Source organism: Simochromis diagramma, unplaced genomic scaffold (assembly GCF_900408965.1).
Source record: "Simochromis diagramma unplaced genomic scaffold, fSimDia1.1 OVJJ01000320.1, whole genome shotgun sequence".
Lineage (NCBI taxonomy): Eukaryota > Metazoa > Chordata > Actinopteri > Cichliformes > Cichlidae > Simochromis > Simochromis diagramma.
Genome location: NW_024386773.1, coordinates 9672122 through 9693563, shown reverse-complemented (window position 1 = coordinate 9693563; position 21442 = coordinate 9672122). Strand labels below are relative to the sequence as shown.

The window sequence follows — 21442 nt, the reverse complement described above, 5'->3', positions numbered from 1 at the left end:
CAAGACGTCATTTTCATTTTCCTTGTCCGAAGTACACATTTTAAAATGTCTGAGTTTCTGAAAAACTTCACCCTGGCTGGATCTCACACAGCAGGGTGATAAAAGTAATGGGTTAAATAAGTATTCCTCCAGGAATGCTGGGGTGCAGGCAAATGTGTTCTTTACTGATTTCTTTGGAATATGATAATGGTCATATATTTAATATAGTCATGTGCTTTTTAAGTGTGCTGCCAGTGGTTCACCTGATTTTACAGACTTTGGTCACAAGGTGGCAAAAGTGTGGAAGAAGGCAGTTATTCCACCATGTGCTTCTTGATCTGTTTTATGTTTTTAAGTTGGGCTTGTGGTTGCTTTTGTACCAGGCTGGAGATGCATGAAGAACAGTGATGGTAGTCCTGTGTAAAGTAGTTGCTGTTGGTGTTAATGACCAGTATTTGCTGAGCAGGCTAGAAAATTCTTTGTGGCTTTGGTGCATTTTTTATGTAATTATCTGGCCATATTATGTCTTGCTGTGTGGTTCAAGGTCCAAGAAGTCTGGGCTTTATTTTTGGTCGATGACATTCTAGCATTTCATTTGTCTGTTACTTAGCACTAAGTAGCAGTTATCTGTGTCAGTGGGTTGCACCCATACAGTCTATTTAACTCAGTTTTATTTATATAGTGTAATATCACAAGAGCAGTCGCATTATGGAACTTTATATTGTAAGATAAAGACCCAATGAATACAGCATATTAACTTTAGCTGATCCCTTAGCACTCCAACCTCTCCCTTAAATAGGTTCACTTCCGGCTCCAAAACCCCCGAAGTGAACGATGCCAGGATTCTAGCGCTTTAACTTTAAAAAGCCGAATTCAAAATCAGGTTTCTTTATAGTGGCTACTACATCTTTCTTTTATATACAGTTTATGTACGTTGAAAATAGTATAGAGATAAAATACAAATGAATATATCTGAACATACAGGGTTTACATCAGATAGAAAAATCTAAAGCTGTAAGCCCACTGGCCTAAATATTCCAGAAACTGCAGCACACTGAACCAATGATCATCACATGCTCATGGTGCTGCATACTGACAACTTTATGAAGAAGTTAATGAGTCATAACAAGTAGTGTGACACACAATTTTGTAATCCTAAGATAGCACACACACCAGCACACACCCTTATCAAAACACATTTGAAATATAATTTATTGCACATTTAAAGATCAACATAAAGTGGCACAATACCTATTTCAATCTTGTTACATTGGAACAAAAAAGAAAGAAAGACAAAAGAAGTCCTTACAAAATGCTCACACCTTCTGTTTATGATCATAGTTTGTTTTTAGAACAAAATGGCCATAAAGTTGCAGGAATTTCAGACTGAAACTGCATAGATTTATAAAAAAAAAAAAGAAAAAAAAGGACTGAGACACTTATTAAATATAGCACAGAAAATCCAATCAGACCTTGGCATTACTCATACTTGTCATGGGCCCACTGACATTGTCCCAATGACTTGCAGGCAGTTCAGAGTGTCAAAACAAATTGGGATTTACCCTTTCTAAAAGAGGAACATACTATTAATATGTTCATGGAAAGATATACATAAATATCTCAAGCCCAATTCTGAATTGTCTTTTGCAGAAACAGAGGCTTCAAATAGAACATGGCTAAAAATAAAAAAGAAGAAACATTCCTTAAGCCCCATGTACAGTAGCATCTTATTAATATTTTGGGAGCAGGCGTGTCACTGTAAAAACCTCAGCATGGAGGTGCAATGAAAGAAACTATACAAAAACAAATTACATGATAGTCACAGTCATTTGTTTAAGATACTATTTACATCTTTGACCTCATTTATCATGTCAAACCATCGCATCACAACCCAACTTCCCTTTTTTTGTGGTTTCGGAATATTAGTCATAATCATCAACTGTCACTGGATCATATTTTCATGATATTCATTTTATTGCTGTATGCCTCCTAGTTTGATAAGCGGCATTGTTGTTTTTGTTGGCAACAACCTCCAACTTTACACTTGCTGTTCTATTGGCTACTTTATGAAACAAATCACTGCAAAATGTGTGACATCCAACATAACCCTGCCATTTAGTGGCATACATGGTACAGCTACAGTATGTACAATATGACAGTGAGAACTGGCTGCAGTGGTTGAGATGTAAAAAAAAGAAAAAAAAAAGAAAAAGAAAAATAGTTTCAGAAGTCTGTATATGATCTCCGGGCCTGACCTGAACATGAAGTAAACAGACACATGTTGATGTAAAGTATAGCATAAATACAAACCCAGCCAATGTTCAAGAGAAGAATGGCACAAAAAAACAAAACAAAAAAAACAAAACATGCTAACTGGCTTCATAAATCAACTTTTATATTTAAGTCATAAACACAGTTTTATTGGGGTTACCTGATCAGAGTTTTACAGTTTCATTAGGGCTGCCTGGTTGCATATTTCATAGAGATGACACATGTGAGGTAAATGAAAACCTGTCTTGTTGAGCAGTTTGTTTTTACTTGCTAGCATGGAGTTTACTGGGGAGTTTTAATTTCAGAAAAATCATAGTATGTTTTTAAAAAAAAAAAAAACAACAACAAAAAAAAAAACCAAGGAAGCCCCATTGATAATAAAACAGTATATACACATGGATAGCAGTAAAGAAATGTGATTTGTTTGGCACAGGCCCAAAGAGGCTTTTCCCATCCTGACTTTGATATTTACCAGTAGTAGCATCATCAACCTCTTAGTAGTTCACATAAATGATGGAACTTTTCCCCTCACTTATGGTTCAGAGATATTCACTGAAGGTGGCCTTTAGTGCCACTGCGACAGTGCTTATTTCAATGCAACTTTCCAGTTAAATCAAGTCAATCAAAACAAGCACTCAGACACTATCTGCATCAAAGACATTTTTAATCAAGGTTGGTTCCAGCAGGCTGTTTATTATGTATGTCAAGAAATACAGCTAGAAAAGGACAGGGTGATGATTAAAGGATGATTAAACAAGAGAGAGCCCTCAATTGTTAATTTAAGTTACCTAATTTAAGTGTTACAGAACCTGCCTGTTGAGTACGTTTACCCTGGCACTACCATTATGGCTATTTTAATAGCCTGTCTATTGAAAGTCACAGAAAAATCCACAAAATAAAGTGTTGTCAGATACTTTTGTCTGCCACAAAAACAAAACCTGAAACCACAGGACGAGTACTGTCCAAGTAAACATAAAAATAAAGATGCAAAGTTGAGTTCCAGAGCTGAGTTATTTGGAGACACTTTGAAGAAGCAGCACTTGAGAAAACTGGAGAGAAATGCTGAAAGTCAGACAGAAATAGAGGAAGAGGGGAAGAAATGAGATAAAGGATTTCAAGAGAGACAGACTTTCCTTTGGCACCTGAGCCACAGGGGCAGTGCTCTTCTGTGGGCGGAAAAGGTACCAGACGATGGTGTAGAGACGCAACAAAAGAGGGAAAGAGGGAGGTTTCACTAAACAGCTCATGCCTGATTGAAATATCCTCCCTCTTACTCTCTTCGACAGGAGCTTTATCTTTTCTCCTCTTGCCCTTTCTGTAGATCCTGATTTGATTCCTCCCACATCGGTCGCATCTCTCCAAAACATTTACCCGCAAGTTTAGTCAATCGATTCAATCAGAGCCACAGTCAGTCCAGCAAGAGTTTGCCTTCTACAGCTCAACCTCTTTACTGCAAGAGAACTTAAGTAAACAGTGAGTTCTTGCAGAAAGGAGGTTCTTCAGGTTCTTCTGTAGAAGTTCCATTATGGCACATGAGGGGACTTCTGCCGGTTTCTATTTCGGTTTTACTTCCACAGATGAATCTCAAGTTCCTCACAACTGAGTTTCACAGGCTCAGATCCTTAAACAGGAGCTCCTCTGAGGTCGGTTAGTGCAGATCATTCTGTGCTGAGGCCCTTTCCCCTCCTCACCAGGTTCAATTCGATATACGGTTCTATAGGTTCTCCCCAGGCTGATACTGGGGTTCTGTGGAGGTGAAGTAGTCCTCTAGGAAGCCCTGCAGGTACTCAAATGTAGGCCTCTCTTCTGGATCCTTCCTCCAGCAGGAAAGCATGAGCTCATGCAAGGAGCTTGGGCACTCTGCTGGACAAGGCATCCTGTAGCCACGCTCCACTTGGTCAAGCACTTCTCGGTTAACCATACCTGTCAAGAAAAACAGCAAGTTAGATTTTTGGACAGAAATCCTTTTGTGGTATGGCTCTGATCTAGGACCTTCCCAGCCTGCAAGGGTGGGAAGCTGGTTCAGGCTGGGATGGCAGCAGAAACATGTCCTGATCAGTGAGCAGAGCAGATATCAATGACAACAGCTGATCAAGTCAGATGTAGCAAGAAAAGGAGAAGATTTGCAGATGTGCAGCAATTGTGGGTATGCTAAAACACCTTATATGGTGCAACTTATGTGATTTGCCCATTGGATGTGTAGAAAGGTATCAGCTAGTATTGGTCAATTCTGTCTCACAGCGCAAGATGTTTATAAAATATTGAATTATTTTAATCATACAACGCGATTTATTTTTCTTATTTGAATAAGAAACTGAAATTATTATGTGGGTTTATCCTGTCAGGTGGAGCTTTTACCTGGATAGGGAACTCTGCCTTTAGTTGCCAGCTCTGTGAGCAGCACACCAAAGGACCAGACATCTGACTTAATGGTGAAACGACCATACAGAGCTGCCTCCGGTGCTGTCCATTTGATTGGGAACTTGGCTCCTAAGAAAACATTATGAAACTCAGTGTGGCATGTTATAAACACTTTAGGACATCTTATTCTTATAAGTCACTTTTTCTTCTGTAACCAAACTTCTCTCTCTCTGATTTGAGTGTAAATATTTTAAGTAGGAAGAGGAGACTTACCCTGTCTTGCAGTGTACTCATTGTCTTCAATGAGTCTTGCCAGACCAAAGTCAGCCACCTTGCACACGAGGCTGTCTCCTACCAGGATGTTTGCAGCACGCAGGTCCCTGTGGACATAGTTCATCCTCTCCACGTAGGCCATGCCTGCTGCAATCTGGAAGGAGAGAGGACGAGAAATTTAAATTTCCATGTAGTACACCTTTTAGTATTGAATTCTTGGTGGTTAGATGATGCACTTAAGCACACTGATCTTTTGTAGTTTTACCTGAGCAGCCATGTCTACCAGCTGAGGCAGACGAAGCAGCTTTCCAGCTTCGCCTTTAAGAAAGTCCAGTAAGCTGCCTGTGAACACAAACCCAATATTATTTAATTTACAAAAACCTAAGCTGATAATATGTCAAATGTAAACATCCCTTCCCCCCTTTTTTTGAACAAGAATTAGTAAAGAGGATTATGAATTTGTCCGAGTATCAAGCAGGTCTGAGAACCATCTCTTGACTCAGTCTGCTGTCATGCGCTACCTTGGCTCATATACTCTGTTACAATATAAATGGGCTCCTCAGACACAACGGCGTACAGCTGGACCAGCTTTTCGTGCCGCAGCTTCTTCATGACCTGTGCTTCTTGAAGGAAGGCCTCTGGAGACATGGTGCCGGGCTTTAGAGTCTTAATGGCTACTAGTGTTGTACCGTTCCACGTACCTGTCAGAAGCCAGACAAAAAGACATTGCTTCTACAGTAAACTGCTGTCGTTACTCCTCTTAGTCCACCAAATATAAAAGGTTTCCTAGTTTTAACAAGAAAGAGTAAATGATGCTCATGTTGCATCATAAAAGTTTAACCCATCTGCTAAGGTATGTTAGGGATTCTTACCCATCCAGACTTCTCCAAAGCAGCCCTGTCCCAGTTTGACGTCAAGGCGGAGAGACTCTCTGGGGATCTCCCAGGCATCCCTAGCCAGTCCCTGCGTCTGAGGTTTGGTCACTGGACAAACATCTGTTAGAGCGTGGCACAGTCCATCAGAGTGCTCTGAATGAGGAAAGGTTAAGAGTTACCATCAATGCAGTTGACATTTCCTAACTTTTGGTGACTACATGCACCCGAGTACTTACTGCGATAGTGGAAGACTAGCTGCTGTAGGCTGGTGAACTGGGTGCGTGAAGTGATGTAGAAACCTCCGCTATCCAGTTTCCTGATTTTGTAATGTTTAACATTAGCGCCTTTGGTGTTATCATAATCCAGCACTGACAGGCAATACGCCCCTGTGAGCAAGACAAAAACAGACAGAGACAGGTTAGAACAATAAAACCACATTGCTCCTGGCCCGTCTGGCAGCTGCTCTCTGGAGTTTCCTAGCAGCTGCGCTTTGGCTATTTAAGACCCTGCTGGTTGGATTAATGGCCAAATAACTAAGCCTTTGTCCTTATCCACTGCCCACCACTACAGAAAGTTTCATTAACCTTGTTTTGTCCAACAGTTTTTCACAAAACTACATTTCACAAGAATAATGATGACAAAATAGCCGATTAGGTAAAAACAAACAAAATGCAAATAACTTAGAAATGTGACAGGACTCAAACTTGATGCGATTTAAAAAAGGACTGAACTCACTTAGCAAACCTAAGCTTTACAGTGAGACATGAAAGAAAATGAAAAAAAATCAATTGTGTTCGATCTGGAGTTTCACTGACTGACCTATTCTCTCATTAGAAAGAAACTCTAGAGCAGGAAAGACAGACTTCCCCAAGTGCATCAAGCAAATGTACCAAATCATTATCACCACTATAGTACTACTCAAGTACCTTCACTTCCAGATTTAAAACTAAACATGTAAAACTGAATTATCCTTTATTCATATTCTGAAAGCTAAAGAGCCTTTACACTATGTATGACTACAACTACTACAGCATTTAGCCACTTCACACCATTTCTTCTTAGGTATGTGACATGAGAGAGACAAAAACCTGTCAAGAGCTCAGAGATACAGGTTTCTTTAACAGGGTCACAATGTGAGTGCTTGTAGCCTGAACCTTGAATGATAAGATTCATCTTTTTCAACATGCAAGAGGCATGTTCATGCTCATCCCTGTCTCACTGAGAGCCTCACATTTGATATCTTATACAGAACACACCCAGAGGCCATGGCATCTTCTGCCAACAGCTCCTCCTATTCTCCCAAATCCTCCCCTTTTTCCTACAAGTGTTCACAGTTCTCCCCTCTTCTCAGTGTGTGTGTGTGTGTGAGTGTGTGGTGGGAGAACATGGACCTATAGCCGGGGGAAAATCCAGCAACCTTCTAAGATGACCTAGTTCTGGCAGAGTGATTCACCCCTATCCATTCACAAGCCCAACCCATTCCAATCTTTTCCTTTTCCTCTTACTTCCTCCAAAACAGCCCCCTAAAGAGTCAGTTTACGTCACAGGGACCAGATCTGAGTGCAGACTTTCAGCGAAAGATGCAAAACTCTGCCACAAGCCCAGAGAACAAAGACACAGCGCCGCAGGCCAGTGTGAAAGTTAACAAATGACTTAATTAGCAGGTTCTACCTCTTTCAAATTGAGTCCCTGAAGATCTACTTATTTCAAAGCACATCTGCTACTCTGTGTAAGCCTCCGGGGAGGCAGAAAAAGTGTCATCGCTTCATTTTTTTTCCCCACCTCACACATTTTTAATGTGTGAAAAATTAAGAAATCTTGGGTTTTTATTAAACATGTTTTACAGAGACAGTTTTACTAGATAATCATGGAGTGTAAGGAAACAACTGAAAAACTGATCATTTCACAATTTCATTACGCCAACAACTAATTCTTGTTTTAATTATCAACTTATCAGCAGTTTTTGCCACCTCAACTAATTGCTTAGTGTGTGAAATGTTTAAAGGGGGGAAAGCATGAGCCCATACATTTGTTGTGCTTGCACTGTCCCACACCAAAATGAAAACGGCACATTAAAACATTTAAAAAGCTGCATTTTACTTAAACAATGAAACCACTTTAGCATAAAAATATAGTTTTCAGTGGAAATCGTTTTAATGTCTTCAAATCCCTGCTGTCAAAATGTCAAATCTCATAGTGTATGTGTAATATAATTTTTATTTATTCATACTTGGGAGGCCTAAACACAGTTACAATACATTTTAGAAGAATCATGTTGATCCACGTTTTGCACATGTCATCAGCCTGAAAAAACGAAAATACACCTGCCAAAAGCCTGTAGGTCAAATAAAGAAATGCCACTTTGTGCAGGTCGAACACTGCTGCTAGATAGTTTTAATGTGAGGAAAAAAAAAAAAAAAGGCACTCAGGCTGATTTAATGCATCATTACGCAACTGCAGACAGGCAGAAGAGCTAATTGTTCTTGATAATGGTTCATGATAATGACTGTAGTCTCTGAAGTGATGCAAATGTCTGCTCTCTCACCTTTAGTAGTCTCGCTCTCCCTCACCAAGAAAGTTCCTCGTCTGTTCTGAGGGTTGAGAAGGAGCCTCTCCGAGTCACGTCGAGTGATCTTCCCAAAATACCACCTGCCAAAGTGGGCCACAGAGAGCGAGATCAGTGACGAGCTACTACTGAGCAGCTGGAGCAGGAATGCAGAGCTACGTTTGGATTATATGTATGAACAGCATCTCAGTACTCTTTATTTGTAAACAAGGCCTTATCATGCATGGATCATTAAAATGCGTGCAGAGCACAACTACATGCAGGTTCTGCACTGAAAACCAGCTTTAGATGTAAATAAACTGCAGGGTAAATCGCATGAGGAGAACAAAGAGTGGATAATGTACTCTTCTGCTTGGATGGAGTCGGATGGAGCCACATAGTTGCTGGGGATATAACCGCTCTCTCCAGTTGTCAGGGAGCGAGCGAGCCACCAATCCCCTTCTCTGTGAGGAAAAGAGAGAGACAGAGAGATGAAGAGAGAGTGAGAGTCAATCATGAACAAAACTGAACAAGGCAATTAGAGATATTTAAAGTTTATTCAAAATCAGCACCATATTTCATTGATGAGGAACAACTTCTACCTTGTCTTTTGCTCAAAGACCCAAGAATATAAGAGGCTAAAAAATTTGATATAATGATGTAAACTGAGGGAAACTGCACATGTATTGGGGACCAGTTTGAGCTTTAGTTTTGTAGGAAAGACCGTGCATTCATTTGTCAATGGCGCTGGACTTATGGGATTTGTTGCCAATGAGAAAAAAACTGAACATTACTGGATTTATCCCTGAAATATTCCAGTAACTTTGAAACTGTGCCCTCTGATATGATCCATCCAGTTAAACTTCCACATCATTTGACTGAAAACCATAGTGCCATTTACACTGCAAAAGTGAAACTTAAAAAACCTCATCCCGCAAAGTTGATAGGATGGAGTTAAGAAGAAAAAAAAAAAAAAAATTGGTAAGATGGAAAATAAATGCAGGCAACCTTTTATTCCACTTGTAGTCCCATCTTAGATTCAACTTTAGCTCTATGTAGAAACATGCAATATGTTTTATACAGGAGATATAGAATTAGTCCATCTCTATTTACCACTTCACGATGAAGCAAATGCAAGGATCGCAGGGACGGTGAAGAAAAGGTTGCATGAGGGTTTTTTTTTATTGCATTAAATATTACTGACCTGAAGCTGTACTTTTTCCTAGGAGAAACCATGAAGCATGAGAAAGAAAGAGAGAGGGAGAGATAACAGACACAGCAGACACATCAAAATGCAGCAAGGAGACACAGCAAGGCACGCAGCACGGCACAGACAGATAGCAGACGAGCTGCATAAGCTGTGGGATTACACAGTGGGGCTGATTTAACTTTGATTTTCCATTTCAATGTGGGATTCTAATACTATAGGAGAGTATGAATACATTTCATTTATCTTCCATAAATGTCCACTTTAGGCCTTAGAAATACAGTCTGGCTAAACTCATCTAACTACTAAGCACTGCTTTGTAATGCTTCATTATGTATTTATTCTACTTTTCAGCCCAATTATGTAGTGCCAGGCTCTCAATAAATACCAGCAGAGCAGACTTATAGTAGGAAGTTATAGAAAGAGCTCATAGGAAAACAAAACAAAATTGTTGTGATTGTAAACACCTGCAAGAGAGTTATGTTGCAGATGTTTAGCTTAGAAACAGCAGCTTGAAAAAACTCGCAAAAATTACCCCCCCCAAAAAAAAAAAAACAAAAAAAAAAAACGTAATTTCACTTGAACCTGTTTTGTCCTGTTTCTATCTATATCTCGGTACAAAATGCTCCCTCTGAAGTCTCTTAAAAGATTATGATGATCACGGTTGCCCATGAGGAACAGAATGCATTAGCGCAGAGCTGTTCTGCTCACTTTTAGTAAACAGATGGGAAGGATCGACAGTTACCAGCTCTGACTATCACTGCGTGTTCATTCATGTACACATATGTGCGCGTCACAGATCACGTGTGCACCAAGAAATCTGTTCATTCACATCCCTGTGACTGTGTGGCATCACTACTAGAGTTACAGTGGGATGACTCTTGATTCTTACGTGTTGTTGACAATCTGCAGCCGGTCCCCTTTCCTAAAGGTCAGATCAGATGCTGTTCGTGACTCATAATCATACAAAGCCACAAATGTAGTGACACCTCCTGAAAGAGACCACGGAGAAACAGAAACGTTCATTCGGGGAACAATACAGACACTGAAATAAAGACATTTAGCACACAAAAGGGTATTTCCACTTAAGATCAATGACACTGGTTTAACAGGGCTGGGAAATTTATTTTTTAGGTACAATTTGGTTTCCCAGGGATCTAAAAACAAGGTAAACTTAAAAGCACACCGCTGTTCTGCATTTAATTTAGCAAAGATTCCCTCATCTTGTCTCAAGCCCAAACCCTCTCAGGCTGTCGCCAGTCAGTTTTTCTATTAAATTTGAAGAAGAAAATCATCAGTTAAAAACCAGTGAAATAATAAAAATATTATTCTAATTATCTATCTATCTATCTATCTATCTATCTATCTATAGAATAACGTGTGTGATTTTTAGCACTGTGACCTAGCCCTTGAATTTTCAGCTTTTCAGGGTTGGATGTTAAGGTATTCTACTGCTGCTCTGAAAATGTATCTAATGAAAAATATTGACATTCAGACAGCATCTGTCTGACCGCCCTTGAAGGACAAAGGTATGATATTAATGGGGTTTTATGTAGCTTTATTTAATGAACCTGAGACCTAAACTGGGGAATTCTGCAGCCGATCATTGATTGGCTCATTAGGTGCGCAGCAGTAGGTTGCAACCAGCAGAACTGTTCTTCATATACCAGCAGGCCTTTGCTCTCTGGATGGAGCAACATTAACCCAGCCATCTGGCTGGTTTAGGCACATTACAGTTTAAATATATCCAGTAAATAAAATATGGACAGCGTGACATGTGGCGCTTCAAAGACGAAAAGAAGTTTTTAAGTCTGGCTCTTAGATAGTGAGAGAAAAAAAAAAAAAAAAAAAAAAGATGCTTTTAAATATTTTTCTGTGTAAATGTGACTCATTATGAATCAGATTTTGCTTCTTTTTTTTCCCCCATCCACTTTGGGACTTTTGTGATCTCAAACTGAAAGCAAGTCCGTAGGCTGACATAGAGACATCAAAGTTCTCGTCAGATTTATTGAATCCGTTTCACGACCACATTCACACAGGCAGTTAGCTCGTGTTGGCATAAAGACTGGAACCAAGAGAAACAACAAAATCGGCCTGTAAAAGCACTTCTAAAAGCTCACTAATTATACAGGAGGTTACTGTTTGTTCCCACTCAGTTCTTTCATATCAGGGTACGATGTGTTTCTGTTTCCTGCTGCATTTACTTTATTTAAATGTGGGACTAAAGCTTCACAGCAGTTTTACTTTACACTTTCCAGAGTCATCTTTCTAATTCTACTCTAATGTTTTATATGTTTATACAATCAAAAAAAGGTGACTTTTTAAAAAAAAAAAAATCTTGTCTTTTCATAGCTTGTTGTTAAGAGGCGCTACATGAATAAACTTGTCCACTTTGCCCCAACTAACCCATTATCATAATGTTTTTCCTACCTGACAGAGGTCCTCTATGAGGTGATGTGACAGTTCCCGTGTGGTCCACTCCTCCGAAGAGAGCCAGCTCGGGAGTATTTGTTGGGGCGTGCTGGTGCTGCCCTTGATGCCCCCGCCTGCCTGTTCCGACGGCAGGGCTCCTGTTGGGTGTTTGGGTCTGCTGGGCGGGTCCCAGGTGGTGGAAGTGCCCGCTGTCGGAGCCTGTGCCTATGGTACCATCCAGGCTCATGGAGCGCTGGCCCGGCTCCTTGGGCTTGCTCTTGCCCGCCCCCATGTGCAGACCTGGGACCAGAGCCAATGATGAGTAAGCAGCACTTTAAGGTCCGAAGTGGCTTTGCTACTGCTTCTGTTAATCAATAAAAGTCAAATACATGCCATCACTGTATACTGTAGACCATGTACACTGCTATAAAAAAATAAAAACCAAACAAAAAAACCAAAAAAAAACCCTACAGTATCCCAATTCAGTAAGTGTTTATTTAGTATTTTTTTTTTGCATTTGCAATTTCATCCAACATCTCTGCCATCATATCTGCCAGTCCTAGCAGCAAAATTTGACTCAGAGGCAGGCATATGAATGAGGATATTCTTATTAATATTTAAATGCAGTTTGACCCACAAGCATCCTAATGCTTTAACCCTTAATTATTGATGCCATTTCAGTAGACATTTAATACAGTGTTATTTTTAAATACAGTGTTCATTTTCTTAATTGTTTACTAAATCTGACCATTTCAGTGTGACTATACAAATGTACATTTTAAAGATGACGATTAAAAGAAAAATGAAGTTCACTCAGGAAAAGGAAGCGACCCCATTTCAGTTTCTAGCCGTTCACTCTCCTAAAAGAAAAACTCCTCTTGCTTCTAGCATCGCATTCATTTTAGCTCTCCCGGTCTGCTGTTGAGTATCCTTGGAGCTGCTCCAGGTTCAGTTAAAACCGTTTAGCATGCAAATACTCCACGAAGAGGGCACATAAAAACACGCATAGATTCAAGGTCGTTCCTGTCTGATTCAATCTGTTTTGAATCAATAAGCATTTACGTGGAAAACAAAGCTTCAAACAAAGGAGCTGTGGGCCGTACTGAAGCCGTGTGTTAATGCTGCTGAGTTGACAAGGACACAAACAGTTTCATCTCCAACAGGTAAATATACTGCTGCTTTTCCTTCACATCCTCATGTCAAATACATTTATTACAGCCCGATAAATGCAACAAGTCAAGAGTGCGCCTTCATCCCGAGTGCAGACAAAGACAAACATGCTCAGACAGTCAAGTGCACCCACAGAAAGTTAGAGTGCCTTGTTCACACACCAAGACCAATCCTCCCCTCCAGGCATAGCGGCGTGAGTCACTGCGAGACCGACTATTTCAAGCCAGCTGAAACAGAGACAGTCACACACACATGAAACAGTCTTGTTCCTTTGGAACCGAGACCGAGTGTGTGCGTTTCTGTGCATTAGCAGCTGTTCCTTGGTCTCTGGGAAACTAAGCTCAGTCGCACACTAACACCCAAACACAGTTGTGTCTCACATCCTTTTTCCAGCAACCCGTGTATCCTTATGAATGTTTCCAACACACTTGTGTTAGTCTGACAGACAAGACAGAGTGTTATTAAAAGGGAAAGAGGAAGGAACCGGCAGCGGCTGTAAAAAGAACGCGTAGGTGGTTGTTGTATACTGCAACGCAGACAGCTGAGGCTTAGTGGGTGTTTTAAGTGTGATGTGTGACTATAACTTAATTACACAGGTACGGGAATCCTCAAAGACATCCAAGGCTCCCACTGTGAAGCTGTGTTGGCGTGTAAGCTACAATGCGTGTGTGAACGTACACGAGCGATTTCAAACACGAGCGCAGTCGTGCAAGCTTCGCTTCAGCCCCTGCCAGGATGTAATTTGGTGCAGTGGAGGGGTTAATGTATCCCATGGTGCAACACTGAGTCATACTGAGACAAGTTCATAGGGCTTCAGACAAAGATGGACAGGGAAGTGGGAATTGTGTTAAACAATTTAAAGAGCTATTTTAGACATTGGCAATCAACATTATGGCCAGTTGCACTGACCGCCTCTAATGATCAACATCCGCCTCAACGGAAAAAAAAAAAAAAGAAGAAAAAAAGGTAAAGATAAGATACATGTAAAGTGGGCCCTTACCACACAGGGAAACTTTTCATTTTGTCCTCTGTTACTTCGATATGCTACTAGGGGATTCCCTAGAGGATTGAGCCATCAACTTCCCAACTGGTGAATGACCCGTTCTGCCTCCTTAGACACAGCTGCCCCTAGTCAAACTACATCTGTGTGACTGGAAATTTATGAAAACTTCATAACATCCATATTGTTATGTACACCTGTTCATCAACGCAAATATCAGCCAGTCACATGCTAGCAACTCATTATGCATTTAGCCATGTAGGCATGGTCAAGACAACGTGTTCAAACTGATCATCACGGGGCGACCGTGGCTCAGGGGGTTGGGAATCGCATCTGTAACCGGAAGGTCGCCGGTTCGATCCCTGGGCTCTCTGTCCTGGTCGTTGTGTCCTTGGGTAAGACACTTTACCCTACTTGCCTACTGGTGTTGGCCAGAGGGGCCGATGGCGCGATATGGCAGCCTCGCTTCTGTCAGTCTGCCCCAGGGCAGTTGTGGCTACAACCGTAGCTTGCCTCCACCAGTGTATGAATGTGAGAGTGAATGAATAGTGGCATTGTAAAGCGCTTTGGGTGCCTTGAAAAGCGCTATATAAATCCAATCCATTATTATTATTATTATCAAAATGGAAAATAGCATGGCTGTTTGTGTCACATGGACTGATCTGAGCATTTCAGAAACTGCTAATCTACTGAGATTTTCTCATAGTATGGTTAATGGTCTGAAAGAGAGAAACTATGCAGTGAGTGGAAATTCTCTGGGTGAAAGTGCTTAGTTGATGTCAAATGCCAGTGGATAATGGCCCGGCTGCTTTGAGCTAATTGGTAGGCAACAGTAACTCAAATAATGACTCGTTACAAAGGTATTTGGAAGAACCTCTCTGAAGCCACAAGACGTCAAATCTTGAAGCAGATGGGCTATAGCAGCAGAAGACCACACTGCAAGCACCACCTTTCAGTTAAGAGCAGAAAGCTGAGGCTACAATTCGCACAGGCTCGCAAAAATTCCAAAAACGGTCTGATGAGCCTCCATTTCTGCCGTGACAATCGGCTGGTAGGGTCAGAATTTGTCATCTCGAAAGCACGGATCCACTCTGCCGTCTATCATAGTACACCTTTCTTGTCCCTCACTCGTTACCCGTTATTGTGGACTATTGCTGATTCCACAGAGGAAAGACATTTTGATCTCAAGGAAATCAGTAATGCCATATGACATGTACCCATGTGTGTCACACATGCCAAATTTACATTTCACCACTTCAACTTTATTAGTATATGCACCACAGTGAATTTGGAGACTGCACAGATATCTCCCTGGTGGTAAATTCAGCAGGGTAAGCACTCTGCAGAGGAGTTCAAGCCAACTCTGATTCGCTCATTCTGGCTTTGATAGCCTCAAATGGATTTGGAAGACGTACTAATCATTAGGATCAATCTCAGACTGATGAGGAGAAGTAATGATTCTCACACACAGGTTTAATGTGAGCTGCAGTGTCCAGCACTTAGTTTAGTACTTCGCAGAGCAGTGTACAAACCACAGCGCCCTCGGAAGCCTCAAAGCCGGCGTGTTTGTGTAAACAACAGAAGTAGCTCTGTAGCAGAGCCTTGTGCCTTTTCCTAATATGGTGTTGCAACGGCCTAATATCAAGTGGTAACATGTGACCACATTAGCATAGGGGTATAAAATGAAAGACTATGGATTGGTGAGAATGGAATTAGACATTGTAGAGTCTTGCAAAAGAAAAGAGTAAGTAAGATCTGGAAAATATGTGAGAGATGAGGTGAAGTTGAGTTGGCAGCTTTAGATGAAGCAGACTGCACTACACACCTCGACTGCAACAAGAACAGGCACCTGAGCAGCAGGAGGGCAGGGTGGGAGGAAGGAATAGAGGAGAGAGAGGGAGGAAGATGGAGCAGGAGAGCTCCATTTTCATGGTTTTTCAGGACTAGAGATGCAGACTGAAAATTTCTTGGACTATTTTCCAACTTGCAGATCAATGGAAAAAACAAGGAAATGGCTGACGCTACACAAGCAGATTACTGACCCCAGTGTTTATGAGGACGCCAGATACAATTACAGACCATTACATATTGCACTTTGTCTCATGGAAGATAATATCTTGTAGTGGATCAGTGGATGTGACCGACTTCACAGACAGGAGTGTAACAGTTGTCAAGGTTTACTCTATATACCTCTACTTTTGGACCAAACATTCAGTTCATACTTCAGTTTTTCCTCTTTGATGAGATGAACAACAAAAACAATAAAAAAAAATAAATACCACAGGAATACCCTCCAATATTCTGATATAATTCAGTCATTATCTGACTGAGCTTTAAGCATCGCATTAAACTTGCCAGTACAGGAAGGTGGAAGTGCAGCATGATATTGTGAACGTTTTTGTCATGAATCTTGGTTTCTGCGGTTAACACTGTCAACAGAAAGAAGATCCTGGGTTTTTCTGTGTGGACTCTGCATGTTCTTCCTGTTTCCATGTGAGTTCTCTATGGAGACATGCATAGAGTTTGATTAACTGATGAATCTAGGTGTGAGTATGAATGGTTTCCGGTCTCTCTGTTAACCCTGCAACAGATTGGTGACCCGTCCGGGGTGTACCTCTCCTTATGCTCCTGGCCCCATCACAACTGGTGTTAATTACATTTTTAGACAAGTTCATGACAGGCGCAGCAGATTGGCACAGAAGTGAAGACGTGCAAACCTGATCTGTGGGTTATGGGTCATGACCAAATCAGAAGAAAAGCGGTCAATCTAGCAAGAAGGCAAAACAGAATCTCTTTCAAACAGAAACTCATGTTGCTTTGTGCCAAATAATCATAATAATAATATTAAAAATACTTTTCTTTAATTATTAAAGAAAGTTGGCTTCGAGCATGAATGGATAGTGTCTTCTCAAATTTGCAAACTTCTTAAAGCTGAGGTAAGCAGCTGGGATTTTTGTGGCACTCTTTCAGTATTTTTTTTTTTTATTTTTTTTTATTTTAAAAGGTTCCACATTTGTTACATAATATGTGGTTTAAATGTCAAGAGATAGAGTAAAGACATGCTGTAAGGTAAGCTCTGGATTGTTGGATTTCTCTATATTATATATAGGCCATATATAACCTCTTTAGCTCTCACTGTAAAGTCCACTGAGATACGTGTTGTTCTCAATGGAGACTATATAAATAAAGTTAAACGGAATTAACCGGTTCTTGATTTGCCTTGTATGGAGAGTGATTCTAAGGATTTGATACCCTATGAATCTAAACTTTCTGCTCATCAACAGGGAGCAAAAGCTGTGGAGAAAGCAGAAAAAAGTAAAGGAATAATAGCCAGCTGCCTAAATGGAATGCAGGATATAAAGTAGACAAGTCCTAACACCTTTCATGCTCTTCAACTGCATCGCATCAGGCCAATATTTGTTTCAATTTACATGTGCCCCAATATGACTTTTTATCATTTTCATATCCATCTTGAAAGACTACTGAATGATTCTGTGCATACTGAAAGACTTTATGCTGCACCCTGTCCATACTGATTCCAGTGTAAGTGACAAGGGGGTCAAAGTGCACAGTTATCCACAATGCCAGTCATACCTGACATTTCCTCGTGTGCACAGCAGGTCAAAGCTGGCCTTTATCAGTAAATATGTTCAGCTCTTCGATATTTTTGTAAGGGAAAAACATCTGTTTTCCCCAAAGAATGACTTGGTGGAATCCCAACTTCAACCTCATCCCTACAGAGCTGACATTTGCTGCAGTCAGCTGTGTTGCAGCTTTGCTTCCTCAACGCTGTTGGGGTAGATTGCCATGGACATTGCTGCTGTGGATTAGCTTTTAATGAGAAAATACACCACTTTTGTTTGTCTCCAGGTAGCATCCATCTGTTAAACCTTTAAACTTGTTAATCTGTTAATCCTACTGAAATTCTGCATTGTAATTCATTGTCTCACGGATATCTTAATCTACACACACTCAACAAAAGCACACTTCTGTGCTGTTTTTCTGCAATTATTTTCAAGCTGAATCCCTAATTATGCAGCCTTTACAATCATTGTAGCCCCCCCCCCCCCCCCCTTTTTTTTTTTACCACCCTTTGCCCGCATCTCAACAAGGAACCATTGTTTGAGAAAACAATGACAAAATTTAGTCCGAAAAAGACTGGAAGATATCCACTTCACCAGAATAATAATGCAGAAGCTGTAGATGAGCTTCAAGTAATCTTAATGCTTTCTTGCACAGAATAAAAACGGCAGACGTTGTCTGTTACATCAACTTAAACTGAAATAGTAACATAACCATTAAATCTTTGATCATCCAATAACAATATTCTCTGGTGTACAGCATCTTTACCTATCTCTTCAGTAGACACAATCAAGTCCCTAAATGTTAAATAGCATAATTAGCCATAATGCAAAGGACCCATCCTAAGAATTTCTGACAAAATGACTGCTTTAAAGCACTACTTACAGTTGAGGAGTGTTTTAGTGCAATCATTCTCATTTTTGTCATTCTTATTTTGCATAGGTTGCCAAAAAAAAAAAAAACAACCAAAAAACGTTTGGAGTTCCATATTAACCTTCGTAATCCTTCATCTAAGGCTGAGCTCACAAGCTCAACATGTCTGGTCAGGCACATAAGCACATTTGGCCACGACAAACCTCACTGAGTCACAACAGACGGTAACAGTTGCCACTGTGCTGCAGAGAGGAAAGACAGCTCCAGCCAATGTTTCAGCTGAATGGGAAAATTACGGTTTGCCCTTGGGAGGGGAGAGGAGGGGAGGCGAGGGGGTGGTGGTGGTGGGGGCGTAGTAATGATGGTTCCTCAAGATTAAAACGAGAGGAAATGTGCACATTAGTGTCGCTGTCTTATTCCCATATAGATGTTGCATGATGAACAATGCAGTCCACAGATACATGCGTAACGTACAGATCATCTATATATAGCAAGTGTCAGAGAGAGAAAAAGAGAGCGAGCAGGATAGCTGAAAAGACAATACAGTCGCATAACTATCGAGCCTTCTCCAATTTTAGTCCTGTAACTTCCCAAATCAGATTTTCTGTGTTTTTTTCCCTCCCATTTCTTTTTATGATTAAATCCCACAGACTTTGGAAAGTGAAAGTCTCTGTTTAGCTGTCTCAATTCATCTTCCCTGTTCCTTAGAAGCCAACACACTCAGCAAAGGCGAGGAAAGAAAAAAAAAAAAAAAAAAAAAGCAGTGGAGGAAGATAAGTGGAGAGGAGAGGGGCACTGTGGCACTCAGCTGATAAAACCCACTTCCGCCCATCTTTAACTAGTGGCTCTGGCAGCGAGCGATCCGGACTAAAAGGAACAGCTGCTGCAGCCGGATTAATTTTACAGGACATCAGTCGTTCAGTCTACAAATTTATATATCTTATTAATGACGCTGTGTCATTCTAGGTCATTTACACACAGCCTTTTTTTTTATTATTTACAGAATTTTAAAATAAAGTCGGGGTCTGCTTTTTGAATCTGTTCTCTTGAAAAAGTCATTTTACACACATTTTTCACAACAGCCTGTCTGATTGTTAACTGGCAGTCAGTTAATCAGTTTTAATGAACAACTGAACATTAAAGAAGCTTTCACTTCTGTCATTTATTTCTGGTTTTCTTTGTTATGAGAGTAAATTGATGTTTTGGACTGTTGACTGGACAAAACAAATGGTATTAAGACGATATCTAGGGTTGTTGCAACTTGTAAAAAAGTAAACCTACATCATTAAAAAAAAATTTTTTTTGCAGGCCTATATCAAATTTCAATCTTTCACAGCCACATGAGGGGATTATGATGCATTTTCACCCACTTCCTGCACTCTTAGCTTGAAATGCACTTGTAAGAATTCAACAAGGTATTTAAATGTTCTTTCATAATTTGCTAACATAATGCTTGCATCTTCATCCAGTGATACCATCCAATACTGAGCATTCCCATGATTCAAGCCAAAAACCTGAATCCCCCGCCGTAAGGAAATAAGCTGGAGCTCGTCCAGAGCCCCCAAACCAACTCTAAATAGATTAACCACATAATTAAAAACTCTATTTCCACGGGATTAAACGCCAGTTGTTGTGAGCAAAGCTGCTTTCAAAGAAACACGGGGTGGGGTAGTAGCTGCCTACAGGATCAGCAGCTGTCAAAAATGATAATGTCTTTGCTATTAGAAAGAATCGTAAAATGAAATCAAAAACGTTCACTGTTCGTGTTTGCTAAACAGATGCCCACAAGGCTCGTAAACAGTGATTTGTGAATGGGAACCGGGACAAAAATAATAATAATAATGATGAAAAAGGGACAATGCTCCAGTGAGTGTCGTAGGCTTTGGCTCACATACAGCGCATATGCGGCCTGATGAACCAAAACAGGTGCTGCTACAGCTCCATTTTGAATTTCGATGGATTGTTGGCTTTATTTTCTGTGCGCAGCCGATTTGCTGCGTCTTCCCGAGTGTTCGTGATGATCGCCAAGACAAAAATGAGAGATTTGCACAAACGCTTTGCATTTTGCGGGGCGTAGTAAATCGTCAACAACCTAGCCCTGGCACAGACTGAGTGGCACTGGCCAAATGTGCGAGTGAATGGCCTGTGCAACAATGAAAATACAAGTCAGTGAAGAGGGGGGTAGCTTATCAATCCCTGTGTGAAACATCCGTGAGAGAAAAATGCGCAGCACACATTTTTTTAAGAAAAAAAAAAAAAGAGAAAAGCCGACATTGAATGCCGAAATAAATCTGCATTATCGCACTAAACTGCTACGAGCTCCAATTAACTTACCTTTGACGCGTCTTGAGATTTAGCCCAAAAATCAGAGACGCGCAGCGAGGAACCGTGCTAGATCCGAACGGCTGTCCTCATTAGAAAAATAATGGAATCGGATGGCCAGTTGCTGTGGAAACCCCGGGCCAGCCACGAATCCCATTTAGCGAATTTCGGCAAAATCACAGGAGGAGGAGGAGGTCATGACGGGGACTGCTTTCAGGAGCTGGGGGCACAGCTGCCGGGCAAACCTGTTCAGCTGGGAAGGGTCGGCGGCGCGGTAAATTGGTGCGACGAAGCAGGAGTGGTGTAGTGTGGAAAAGACATGCCTCGTGGGGGGGAAGGCACTAGATAATGCATCACCAACGAAACACGAGAGCGCAAATATGGGGAGGCTGGATTTTACGCAGTAACGTCGGGAGCATTCACCACGTCACCTTGCGTAACTCGACGCCGGCTGTTAAATTCGCCGCGGCGTTGACAGAAATACCCCCCCCCCCCCCCCCCCCCCCGTTTGGGTTTTCCTAATATCTTTTTATTAGTCACGACTGAAAACATTCTTATAATAAAGGTAATAA

The 21442-nt window shown here is 40.9% G+C and overlaps 1 protein-coding gene across 3 annotated transcripts; it reads right to left on the bottom strand.

Annotated features, from left to right (window-relative positions):
* Positions 1-1173: 1173 nt before the first annotated feature.
* On the bottom strand, positions 1174-21265 carry LOC120718535 (proto-oncogene tyrosine-protein kinase Src-like). 3 transcript variants are annotated; one of them, XM_040007066.1, is made up of 13 exons: positions 20883-21264; positions 11942-12287; positions 10404-10503; positions 9509-9526; positions 8670-8768; positions 8305-8408; positions 5996-6145; positions 5757-5912; positions 5406-5585; positions 5150-5226; positions 4885-5038; positions 4609-4740; positions 1174-4173 (listed from the first exon to the last, which is right to left on the bottom strand). In XM_040007066.1, exons 2-13 carry the CDS (start codon positions 12213-12215, stop codon positions 3965-3967), a joined length of 1653 nt encoding a protein of 550 aa, XP_039863000.1. In that variant the 5' UTR covers positions 12216-12287; positions 20883-21264; the 3' UTR covers positions 1174-3964. The 3 variants fall into 3 exon arrangements, with proteins under 3 accessions (XP_039863000.1, XP_039863010.1, XP_039863015.1); XM_040007076.1 differs by having other exon boundaries at positions 11942-12223; XM_040007081.1 differs by lacking the exon at positions 9509-9526 and having other exon boundaries at positions 20883-21265.
* Positions 21266-21442: the final 177 nt, after the last annotated feature.

What these genes read in the sequence shown, in the direction of transcription:
- LOC120718535 (XM_040007066.1), bottom strand. Translation starts at nt 12,215, where the DNA reads ATGGGGGCGGGCAAGAGCAAGCCCAAGGAGCCGGGCCAGCGCTCCATG. An exon ending in CTTTGGAGAAGTCTGGATGG is followed by an intron (nt 5,586 to 5,756) that starts GTAAGAATCCCT and finishes GGCTTCTGACAG; the next exon opens with GTACGTGGAACGGTACAACA. An exon ending in AACAGAGTATATGAGCCAAG is followed by an intron (nt 5,227 to 5,405) that starts GTAGCGCATGAC and finishes TTGTGTTCACAG; the next exon opens with GCAGCTTACTGGACTTTCTT.